General features: G+C 33.8%; 1 protein-coding gene across 1 annotated transcript in view; it reads left to right on the forward strand.

Moving 5' to 3' along the window:
- LOC105536276 (polypeptide N-acetylgalactosaminyltransferase 13) overlaps positions 1-12,978 on the forward strand; it is a 226,357-nt gene that overhangs the window by 5,912 nt on the left and 207,467 nt on the right. The window contains exons 2-4 of the mRNA XM_011975607.1: positions 3,228-3,394; positions 3,876-4,083; positions 6,775-6,945. Of these exons, the coding sequence (XP_011830997.1) occupies positions 3,228-3,394; positions 3,876-4,083; positions 6,775-6,945 (546 nt within the window). The remainder of the gene's footprint in view (positions 1-3,227; positions 3,395-3,875; positions 4,084-6,774; positions 6,946-12,978) is intronic.

Raw genomic sequence — 12,978 nt, forward strand, 5'->3', positions numbered from 1 at the left:
GGTTTCACCGTGTTAGCCAAGATGGTCTCAATCTCCTGACCTCTTGATCCGCCCGTCTCGGCCTCCCAAAGTGCTGGGATTACAAATGGGACCTACCGCGCCCGGCCTGTGAGTGAATTTTTTTAATCACAAAGTAAAGCTTGATAAAAATACTTTAAGATGCTGGATCGAAATATCTGCTTTTGGTTTGACATTTTAAATCATTTATTTAATTGTTGGCATTTAGTGTAACATACAAAAAATGTTGATTGAAAAAATCTTTTTTTAAAAAATGTTGCTGAGTAGACTTTATTGACTGTAATCCTTGAGTGAAGCCACTGGCTGTTGGCTGTTAGACTGCTTTCAGCCTGTTTTTCCAGCTATACTTCTTCGAGGAGGAGGATGATCTTTACCTTACTCTTGACTTTGCATACTGAAAGTGATTAGGTTTTTTAATGAGGCAGAAGAATGGAAATTTGAGGAAAATGGTAGAGAAAACCTCTCATTTACCAAGATGACTTTCTAAGTTTATTTAGTGATGAGCTACTTGGAGATACAAGTCAAATGATGAAGTTCATGGAAATCTTTTGAATCTTGCCTCCAGAAGGGAAAGAGATGGCAATAAATCCAACTACTTTTCCCATGCCTTACATGTTTATTTTCCTATATGCACAGTATCTTTTGTATTCTAGATGCTTAATAAATCTTTTTCAAGTAAATGTATGCTGGAAAATGTTGTAATTGAGGTAAATGGACATTTTTAGCTGGCTATATTACAGAAGACTTTATTGACTAGGTGATCTGTTACATGGTTTTAAAAGATAATGAAGATCTTAACTGGCACACAATCAAATATTTATTATATGCCTTCATCTTCCACATTTTATTGTATTTTTTTTTCACTCCCTTGTGAAGGAAACTAATTTCAACAATGCTGTGTTGTGTCATGCATTAAGCCAGTCGTAAGTAGCAAGAGGTATCTGATTCAGTTTATATTATTGTGTTAATTATCTAGCTCTTCAGAATATTTTACATGAAAAATAACCTCAGGTGAATACACTTCTGTTACTGCTTCAGAAACCTTTTGACATTTTTTTTTTTATAATCTGTAATCACATTGACTTAAAATGACATGACAGAAATGCCTGAACGTTGACAAGGTGATGGGAGCAACAAACACCTGCCTGTTAAATTTGGGCTCACCACGTACAGCACCACACATATCATTGATCCAAGTGTACCTTGACCGATTACTTTAAAAGAAAAATCTGGACTTCTCTGGATTTATAAGCAAAGTCAAAAACATTTTCCAAAATATTAAGTTCTAAAACTAGTAATAATTATGGTGTAGCCCCTTACTAATCAGTGTGCACCAGGGACCAGCAGCCTCTAAATCATCTCGGAGCTTTTCAGAAATGCAGAAACTTCACCCAAGACCTAGTGAATTAGAATCTGCATTTGAATGAATCTCCAGGTGAGGCTGAAATGGGAAAAGTTGCCTTGTCCCCCTCACAGGGCCTGTGATGGGGCTGTGACTTGCTTCTTCAGTGCCCCTCTGCTCAAATCTCTAGGGCAGCGTATGGGGGGACTGGGCAGGTTGTGGGGCTCCGACCCCACAGCAGTGTTCAGGGGTGGATGTTTACAGCTCCACCCCAGTGGGAGCGTGCTACCGTGTGCTCTTTTAATTTTGCCGTCTATAGGCAACTCGTGTTAACCAGCTCAATTAGACCCTCTACCTTGTCACTACCTTGTGACAAGAACAGAGGACTTTCTGTATCCGGGGTTCTTGCCTTGGTGTACCGGAAGAGTCGGATCACACTTGGAGAATGAGTGCAAGGTTTTATTGAGTGAAGGGTAGCTCTCAGCAGATGGGGGAGGCCAGAAAGGGGATGGAGTGAGAAGGTTTTCCCCTGGAGTTAGGCAGCTCAGCGTCCTGTGCTGTCTCCTCTGACTGCCCCAGCCAAATTCTGCCTGCCCCCACTGGTCAATGGCCTGCTGACTTGCCGATGCCTGTCGGTGCATCCCTCTCCATGTCCAGCTGCCCGTGCGTTCCTCCGCTGATGTGCTCCTCTCCACATCCAGCTGTCTGTTTCATCCAGCTGTCTGTTTCATCCAGCTGTCTGTGTCTTCTTGGGCAGATCTGCTCCTCTGGACGTCCAGCAGCTTGTGTGTCTGCCCTCTAGAGTCTGGGGGTGTCAAAAACATTTTTCAAAATATTAAGTTCTAAAACTAGTAATAATTATGGTGTAGCCCCTTACTAATCAGTGTGCACCAGGGACCAGCAGCCTCTAAATCATCTCAGAGCTTTTCAGAAATGCAGAAACTTCACCCAAGACCGAGTGAATTAGAATCTGCATTTGAATGAATCTCCAGGTGATGCTGAAATGGAGGGGGGTGGGGGCTGGTTATAGGCACAGGATGGCAGGCCAGGGTGGTCTTGGGAAATGCAACATTTGGGCAGGAAATGCCGTCCTCACCCAGGGTCTGTCGGGGTGGAGCCCTAGCCAGGGACCACGCCTTCCTCTACCCAGCACTTCCCTTCCCCGCTTCCATGTCATTTAAAGGGAACAAGCTCTTACCTTCCCAGCACTTCCATATCAATGACTGTGCACATTAAAGTTTGAGAAGTGCTGGTAGTCCATTCCCTTTCCTGATCTCCAAAACAAGGAAATTTTAGAGGCCAAGATGCATTTAGTAGATTTTGAATCTAAAGGAAACCTAAATCTTTCCTTGGAAGTAGATATTGTTTATAGCATCCTCAAACGGAATTAAAAGCATACATGACTAGATTTAGAACAGAAAAATCTGTTTTACATACTTCAAAATCCTTTGGACCCGTGTCTGTTTATGTTCCTATGACTTCTTGAGTTATACATTTTTATTAACAAAGAATAAAATTATATTTACTAAATGAACTCCTTTGTACCTGTTGTACCAGGTCTTTTATCAAAAGTTTCAGAATGTTATTTTATATTTCTTAGGTTTTTCTTAGACTTGTAGAAATCATGCTGCTTTGTTCTCTGCAGGAGTTAAAATAAAAATATTAGTAATTATGCATATTTAATTTTCAGAATGCCAACTGATTACTCATAGCACTTATAAAAGGGAAATGATTTTAGATATTCGTAAAACATTTCCTTAGTAAGGGGCTTTCAAGTTTGAAGTTGTGTTATTACGGATATTTCTTTTTATAATAATCAGGATAAAAAATGCATTTATTAAGATCCCTCTTCTTTCCTCTTTTTCAGATGTAAGACAAAAGTCTACCCTGATGAACTTCCAAACACAAGTGTAGTCATTGTGTTTCATAATGAAGCTTGGAGCACTCTCCTTAGAACTGTTTACAGTGTGATAAATCGTTCCCCACACTATCTACTCTCTGAGGTCATCTTGGTAGATGATGCCAGTGAAAGAGGTACAAGCTGTTTTTTTTGTTTGTTTGTTTGTTTGTTTGTATTAGAAAGCTTTATTATGGCCAAAAAGATAACTAGGCAATTATCTATATTTGCATTATAATTTTACTAGCCCTGCCATAGCCTATCAAATTCTCATCAATAACCTCATTAATGCCAACTCTAGAAGCAAATAACTAATTCTTTCACTTTCTCTCGTGATTCTATATGGTTCTTACTAACCTAAAAATTCAGCCAAAATGACTTTCAATAATATATCTTTTTTTCCAACTCAATTGATTATATTATTGAGCATTCATGTGATTTTATGGATACATGACATTAATTAACTAATGAAATCTCTATTATTTTATATCTAAGGCAAAAAATACTGATAGGAATTGGCCACCTTTCTGTGTGTTGAATTTCCATCTTGGTAGTATCTCTGCTGTTTCTTAAAACAGTTTCAAAAATGTTTCTTATAAATTCTTTTACACGTTACAGATTTTCTCAAGTTGACATTAGAGAATTACGTGAAAAATTTAGAAGTGCCAGTAAAAATTATTAGGATGGAAGAACGCTCTGGGTTAATACGTGCCCGTCTTCGAGGAGCAGCCGCTTCAAAAGGGCAGGTCATAACTTTTCTTGATGCACACTGTGAATGCACGTTAGGATGGCTGGAGCCTTTGCTGGCAAGAATAAAGGAAGACAGGTAAGAATTTATGTGTTATGTCTGCCTGGGTTATGACTGAACCTCTTAGGACAGTTCCAGATGTCCATCAGAATTTGTCTTCCAAGTTCCTATTTTTAGAAGGCTTATTTTATAGCTTTTCTTAAAAGCAAGTTTTCCCACTTGCTTGATAAATAAGACTGCTGTATTCATGCTGGACATAGATAGTTGACTAAGAAATAGTGAAACAATTCAAGTTATAAAAAACATGTTAAATTACTTTTTAGGTGAAGGAATTAAATATAATCTAAAATAGTATAATTGTGTTATAAAGCACATTTTCAAAGCACCTTTTCGTGTTCTCACAACTACCCTGTGAGGTAAATACTGTAGATATTCTTATCTATAACTCATAATGGGGAGGAACTAAGAAGCTACATCTAACTTGCTCCAGTCATTGGAAGTGCTGGGAACAATTCAGCTCTTTCCAGTTCTCTGCCAGTGTTCTCTAAACTACACGAGCACCCTTAGTCAGTCTAGTTCAAATTCACCTGGAATGTCTTAAAAATGCACACACATACATGCACACACACAGCACTGAAAATAATTATAATTAAAAAAAGGAAACATAAGAGCACAGCTATAAGAATATGTTTAATTATTTCAACAATATTGTCACCTTATACATACACATTTTGAAATCTGGAAAATTGAATAAATAGCACTTTATAGAAATTAAGAATCCTTATACATACCTGCAGTTCCTTCTGTTGTTGATGAAGTACAAGCGTTCTTTTTGCAATTATTTATAAACACTGGTGATAAGAGAGTATAATTTCTAAATACCTAATGAAGATAACTAACATTGAATGCTATCTGATACAATAACAAAACATTACATAACACCTTACTTGCATAGTCATTTCATCTATAGTAGAAAAGTCCTTCTAGAATTGACATTTTTAATTAGACACTCCAGATAGGAACTACTTAGTCTGAGCTAGTCCAGCCACATCACTTAAACAGCAGGATTTGGTACTTGCCAGGAAGATGGATGGAAGCTGTCAGTAAAATGAAGCACAACAGTTGAAGAAAGCGGTAGGAACCTTTTAGTCCATAGAGTGTTGTACATGGCTAATAACATTTTTCCACTCTGTGTATTGTGCAGTACCCACAGGACGATAAGACTGGCAAAGTAAAATGAACTTAAAAATGAATTTCCTGGCAAATTTTGGTATATTATGCTGTTTTTTTTTTTACACACGTGTTTCATATTCAACTCAATGCGCTTTTAATATTTCAATATGGTCATGCATAGGCTATTTTTTGTTTGATCTAACAACATAATTACACTGTATTTGCATGTGATGAACCCTATTATCTTGTCCTGATTATAAATTTGAAAACTACCCTAAATAGATAGTCTGTTCAAGGTTTTTAAACCTAATTTCTTCTCCTCACAAGTTAAATCATTAAATCTAATAAAGGAAGTGAGAAAAATATTGATTTTTCTGGGGTCCAGAGTCACCAAGAAGCTTTCCCAAGGCTACAGGAGTCTCGTTGATTGCAGATAAGTTGAAGCTCTGGTCAATTTTGTGGAATATAAGACCTTAATTGAAAATGAGTATTGGTGAAACTGGTGTTACAAAACAAGTAAATAATGGACATTTGTGTGCTTTTCATATCTGGAGATGATTCAGAAGCCTATTTGTATATTTACCTTCTACCAAATATGAAAAACCAACTCTGGTCTTCAGAATTAGCTACAACCAGTACGATTTGAGTAGGCCTGAATGTTTACTTGTGGAAATCACAGAAGTTTGATCCCATAATAAAATAAATGGACAGGGTTAGATCAAGAATTAGAGAAGGGACAACATGGATTAAAAGTGTACCTAATGATTTTCCCAAATGAAATTTTCTACCATAGAAAGTTACCATTAAGAACACCAACCTTTTGGCTCTTACTTTAAGAAAAATGGGATAGGCCAGGTGCGGTGGCTCACATTTTTTTTCTGTCTCAAAAAGAAAAAAAAAAAAAAAGGATAAAACACCAGAGATTGAAGTTGCTAATCTTTCCCTATCTTAAGGTATCGTCTAGATTATAAATGTAAACTCTCAATTTGAGGACATTTTACTCAGAAATTGTCATGACCCTATCATTTTTCATAGGAAACATTTACTTATACTGACAGATTATGATTTTTATTGTTGCTGTTTGTTGATTTTTGTTTGTTTTTCCTAGTAGGTGTTTTCTCCATGAAGATGTCCTCAGAACTCTCTAAACTAACGTACCCTACTTGAAATGCAAACTACCAGATCTAATTTGCCATCATCCATTCTTCCCTCCCTGAATGCTATTGCTTTTCAATGGGTTATAGCTAAAATGATACCTAATCTCAAAGCAGCTCTACTAATCATGCTGTGGGTGGAGGTTTGATGAAAAATAGACCCTGCTCATCTTGCTAAGTTAGAACTTAGAATGCATTGGGAAATAGACTTGAAGGTCAATTAGTGTATTTGATTAGATTTCAAATGATAGCATAAAGTAAACTGTAAGGAGTATATATTCAAAGGAAATAATTCCATGGACTAATAGGATAAAATGAAGCTAAGGCATATTAAAGTAACAAAATAATTACATTTCATCATATCAACTGTAATCAGTTTGGAGAAGATAATGTAACATTTTAATTATCATGTGTCTATAAATTGGTTTTAATTTTTCTGCAGGAAAACGGTTGTCTGCCCTATCATTGATGTGATTAGTGATGATACTTTTGAATATATGGCTGGGTCAGACATGACTTACGGGGGTTTTAACTGGAAACTGAATTTCCGCTGGTATCCTGTTCCCCAAAGAGAAATGGACAGGAGGAAAGGAGACAGAACATTACCTGTCAGGTATGTATATCATCTCTCTTGAAGATTATGTATATTCCCATAAAAATTAAGGAATATTATAAATTTCTGTTCTAGTGTTTAATTATTTAATCATATCCTTATTATTCAATATACATATACATTATGACCCCTTACATAATCATATAAGGATCAATGACAATATTAAATCTAATTTAAATTAGTATAAGCAAACTTAAGTATTGGCAAAAATGCTAAATATCTTTTGAAGGTTTATGTATTCTTATATTCAAAATATATTTACTGTGAATTTTCTGTGTGACAGAAATGTGCTAGCCTTGACACTTCAAGTAAATGTATGTCTTACCTTAAAGTGTATGGCTTATAATAGAAATGTTCTCAAAACTGAAATAGCCAAAAATATTTTGCTAAATATTCTAAATATATCACGTTTAAACGGCTATCTTCCTTATAGATTCCATAGGTCCATTTGGAAAATTTTAATGTATTCAAAATTTCAAAGGGTTTATTGCCCCAAATTACTTCAAATACTACTTAAGTTGAAATATTGATTAGTGAAATATGAGCTTGCTTGTAATAAAAAATATCATATACATCTTGAATTGTCTGTATAAGCATTACCCACTTTATTAACACAAAAGTATCATCTTCATACTCAAACACATTGTGAACCTCTTACCTGAAACTAAAAATTGATTTCCTGAAAAATACTTGGGGAAGTATTCACTAGTTTAGTTCTTTAAAGATGAATTTGGCAAATCATCCTTCCTTTGGAACATGAGAAAAATACCCTAACAATCTAAAACCATACACTTTAAGTCCTCACTTAGCATTGTAAATGGGTTCTTGGAAACTGCTACTTTAAACAAAATAACAAAAAACATTGTCATCAATTTTATAATGGAGGGACATTGAACTAAAGGATGTTACTTGAGGACCTTTTGTTTGTCATTTCACTTAAAGTCACAATAGCATTAAGTGAAGACTTACTGTATGTAAAATCCATGATCTGAACAAGAATGTCTGGTAACCTACTGAAGGGATGAGTTATCTATTGTCACCTACTTAATTATATAATGAATTAATTGAAATTAAACTCTAAAAATTGGCTAATGGAGGGGAGTGGCTAAAGTTATTTGTTACTGAACAATTAAATATTAGAGATGTTAACTTCTAAAGGAGATCTATTATATCAAAGAGAAAAATAAAATGTGACTTCTAACATTTGCATAAAGTCATGTAAGTTATCATGTCAATACTTAAAATGTAACTTAATAGTCTTAAGTCTTGTATAATCTTCAAATTCACCAAGTCTTATTGATACTTAACCTTTAACAAACTGGGAAAATATAGTGGCTCATGTTACCATCATTTATTAGATATTCTGTTTTCCCAAATTGTTTTCATTTAGTGTTAGCTGTTATTTAAACTTTAGATCCCATGTGAAAACTATCAGAATGCTTGACAAATACACTTACATATAGATAATGTTTTTATTCATTTGAAAATGCTGTTTATAAGAAGGCATGTTTATATTCATTTAAAAAAACACATTGGCAAAAGACATGCTTTATTTATGTTCTCACAGAGTCAAACAGAAGATAACTAAGAGGCAACCAACATTCATAGTAAGAAATTACTGATCTCATTCATAAAATAAAGATCTATGTAGAAATCAATCATTATTACTCATCTTTCATTAACTAAAACAAAAGATGAATCATCTAACTTGCTATATTTTAACCATAATTTATGTGGTTGTATTACAGTAGGTTGAGAACTGGTAAAATCTCAGTATATTTTGTTTGCTTCAGTAACTGCACATCATTTTATTTTCTAACACACTGAGGAAGCTGAAGTGAGAGAAACAGAGCAACCTCAGTCTTTGCTGAAGTTTCTAGATTTTTGTGGCAAAAGGTTAATTAATTCATGGGCTCAGTTGTAACAGCCTGCAGGTAATTTTCATCAGCATAGCTGTAATGTGAACGTTCCTTCTACTTGTAATCTATTGCTTGAAGCTGTGATCATTTTTCTCACAGTCATACAAACAGATAAATCATTTTAGATGTTGAAAATAATTTTTTCCTACTTGATTAACAGAATTCTGAATAGCTAAAGTGATGAAAATGAAGCTGAAATTTTAGTTTTCTTAGTGGAATGCTTTATTTAAAATGTCAGTTATGACAGAACTTTGTAGTCACCATAATTGGCTAGTCATCATTTAGAAATACAATCATGCAACTGCTTATGTTGAAAGCCAGGTTGAACTTGTGACCTAAATCAGTTATACTACATCTAAAGTAAAGCTTAACATGGTGATTCTTATTTTTCTATTGCCAACTTCTGGGCTTTGGTATTTTCATTTTCATAATAAATGGAGTTTGTGAAATACTTGTTAATGTTCATATTATAACTATGGAATAATATACATAATTGTGAATATATCATTTTCTTTAATCAGTAAACTTTCCTTGACATTTAATAATCGAATTATATGACTTTTCAAGAATATTTCAATTATGTGTGCAACAAATAGTACCTTTTAAACTGGAGGTCATAAACTAGGAGCGTTTGTGCCAAATATTCTCTATAGAAGTGTTTTATTTGGCATACATAGTGTTTTACATTTTCAAAAATTACCAACACTTTAAAAATGAGATATTTTAAATAAAAATCTGTATTTCCATCTACTAATAAGTCAGAAGGTCTTACTACAATGGACCAGGATTCTTAACCTGGCACCATCAGGTGGAGTTTAGTAGAAACTGCCCATGTGGAAATGGCATGAAAACTTATCCCAATCTCCACAACTTCTTCTAATTATGTTCCTGACTCTGAGGCTGAGGGTCATTTGGTATTTGTCATCATTCTTGAAATTGAAGAAATATTTATCTGCACCTGTGTCTTGAGGAAAGAGGGAAAATTTATTTATTGCAACAAATCCACTTTATATAATTATCTTTATTTGGCTATAATCTTTTAAAGTTTTGACGCTGGTCTTAGAGGCTACTGCCTGGGAAATGGCTGAGTTTGAAACTCATCAAGCATATCACCCCTGTATAACTATGCATATACATTACCTAATGGAATAGGCAACTAGTAGCAAAGTTACCTGATAATGCAAATAATACTCTAGATCATTTAATTAATTTGGAGATGAGTTATGGATTTTTTCCTAACACATGCAAATGGGAGGTGATTTGGTTTAGGCTATTGAAATAAGTTTGATTCCATACAAAAACAAACATACAAACTGTTCTATTTGTATTCCATGCATACAAACTGTTAGGCACTGTGCTAAGTTCCTCACATACAAACATGGATAAGGCAACCTATGCTGTCAAGTTGCTCACTGTCTGGCACTGGCCACAGGTATGCTGGATGAGGGAAAGAGTCTAGTGTAAATGGTCCAAGTGTGGATGTACAGGAATAATTATGTCTACAACTAAAGTGGTGTGGACCTCTAGAAATGAGCCTGGCTTAAGTCTTATTGATTGCTTTAGTCTCTTAATTATGCCCTGTAAGTGAACCTCAAATAATTATAAAGATATTCATTTCCACTTTAATTTCACACTGATTAAAATAGATTTTTAAAATTAAAAACCTATTGGTAATTTCCAAGTGAATTTAACTTTTTTTACCCTTCACATCTTACCTTATGGACTTTTTTACATTTAATCGTCATTAATATTTTTAATATGACTGCCTTCATTTTTACTTCAAGTGCCATATTGAGTATACTTCTAAAGTAAAACAAAAGAGTTTCAGATGTTCTTTTAATTCTGATATAGTAATAAATCAAATGTAAATATTATTGGTTTTTATTTCAGACCTATTATACCTAATCTTATATTCCTTTTTATTAGCATTCACTTTATTTCATGCATTTATTTTTCACTCAATTAGAATTAGGAGTTTATAAGATCAAATAAATCAAGTAACATCATTAGTATCTCTGATTATAATTGTGAAAAACTCATGGAATGTTCACATATATTATCTCCTCTATCATTCTAGTGTGATCATAGAAGAAGCATCGAAGCTAGCCTTCGAGGATCTGGTTTTATTTCAAGCTCCTCCAATTAAGAAATTACCTAGTCTTCACAACTGTAAAATGGAAAATTATTCTCCCTACTTTGCTTAACTCATGAAGTGCCATAAAATATTGAAATGAGCAATGTCCTTGATATGAATTAGATTTTAAATTTATATCTGATAATGTAACATATAGATATTGCAAAATAAATGTGACAAGTACCTAAAAGGATAAAGAAGCAGAACACCAATGAGCCACCTCTTTTTGAATTTGGTTGTATTTTCTTCGAAGGCTTTTCTATTCAATTTTTCTACAATGTAAAGGTTGATATATCATCAATATTTTTCTATGCCATTAATTTTTCCCCACATAGGTTTTAATGGCTGCTAATGTCTCAATTACTTAAGATGTTTCCCTATTTTTTTTTTGTTGACTAAAGTTCATCAAGAGTTTGTTTGCACTTTAATTTTTGTATCAATTATTTCTTCTTCACCTAGTTTTTGCATACAAAGTGATTGCTTTAGAATTATGCATTTGAACATGAAATTTATTTTAATAGTCCTGATGCCTTCTGCCAATTTAATTCCTTCCCAAAAATATTATCACTGAATCAATTTGTAATTTCACTAGTAAGTATAATAAATTAAAAACACAAATGTTACTCTTCAAAATCTTATACAAATATAAGACGAAGTTTCTTATGTTTAATAGTAACAATTTACTTCTTAATTTTTATCAGATTGTATTACACTTTTCTCAATCCAACCATAATATATGTTCAAATTGGAGGAAAGAAACAGAAATAGATACCACGAAAGCCTTTAAAACACTTCTATAAAATGAAAGAGATGAAAACAACAGCACAGGGAAAGGTCAACATTGTGAGCAGAACAAAGACTGAAAGAAAGAACTAACTTTGGAATGCTCAACTAGTAATGCTCTTGCTTACCCCTGTTAAAATCTAATGTATGTTGATTGAGAGAAGTAAAAAATTCTCTCCTCAAATAAAAATATTTGAATCTATATTCTATGAAAAAGAAGAGTACTTTTGTATTGTATTACTTTCTAATAGCTTAGGGGATAATTTGCAAGACTTTCTTAGCAACATGTTGGGATAAGAAAACTAGGGTAATAGAGTAGTAAGTTACATTTATATACTGAATAATTTTATCACGTTAACCAAAATATTTTACGACATCTGATCCCAGCTGGCCCCATTGTTTATTTTGATCCCTCGTAAGCATGAAATGAAAGTAAAATGAAAGATTAAAATTTGCACCGATTACTGTATATCCTTGTGGAAGCTTAGGGTTTTATCAGGTCCTAGGAATTATTAAAAAGGACTTAGGGGAAAAAAATAACTACTCCTTTATTGGAAATATAGATTAAAGCAGGCACAGGTTAAAGTATTTGATTCCCATGCTTGTTGGTAAGTGGATTCTTTGTCAGCAAAACAAATCATTTCCCCATACTAAGCAGAACATTATATTTTTCTTATTCCTTAAAAATAACACAAATTATTTGTGTTCCATTTTGTGTTCTACTAAAATCCTGCAGAAACACAAATTGTTTCTGCAGGATTTTAGTAAGCTTCCATGTCCAGAGCCTAAGCCAGCATAAACTCTTAAAGTAACAGTTTCTTCTCTACAGAAAACCACATCTTCATACCCAAACATAGGTTCAGATGATTGTAATAGTGTGTGGTATCCACCAAACTTCCCATTTTTAGCTGTAAAAACTTTAATTACATTCAGCATTTAATTATTCATCACTCTGATAGAAGAGCATTTGTGCCTCTGCTTCCTTTCTCTTTCCTCTGCTTTCTATTTTGGTTATACTGCATAGAATATGCAAGAAAGGAGAGAAACTCTTAGCATTTCATTTCCTTTGGGTTCCTAAACCTGCAAAATGGTTAACCCAATAAAGCCATTCGATTTTATAGTTAAAAAAAAAATCAGATGTATGTGAAGATTTCAGCTATTCATGCTCATATTTGTAAATGTAAAAAAAAAAAAAAA

The sequence above is a fragment of the Mandrillus leucophaeus genome, unplaced genomic scaffold (assembly GCF_000951045.1).
Source record: "Mandrillus leucophaeus isolate KB7577 unplaced genomic scaffold, Mleu.le_1.0 Scaffold1577, whole genome shotgun sequence".
NCBI lineage: Eukaryota > Metazoa > Chordata > Mammalia > Primates > Cercopithecidae > Mandrillus > Mandrillus leucophaeus.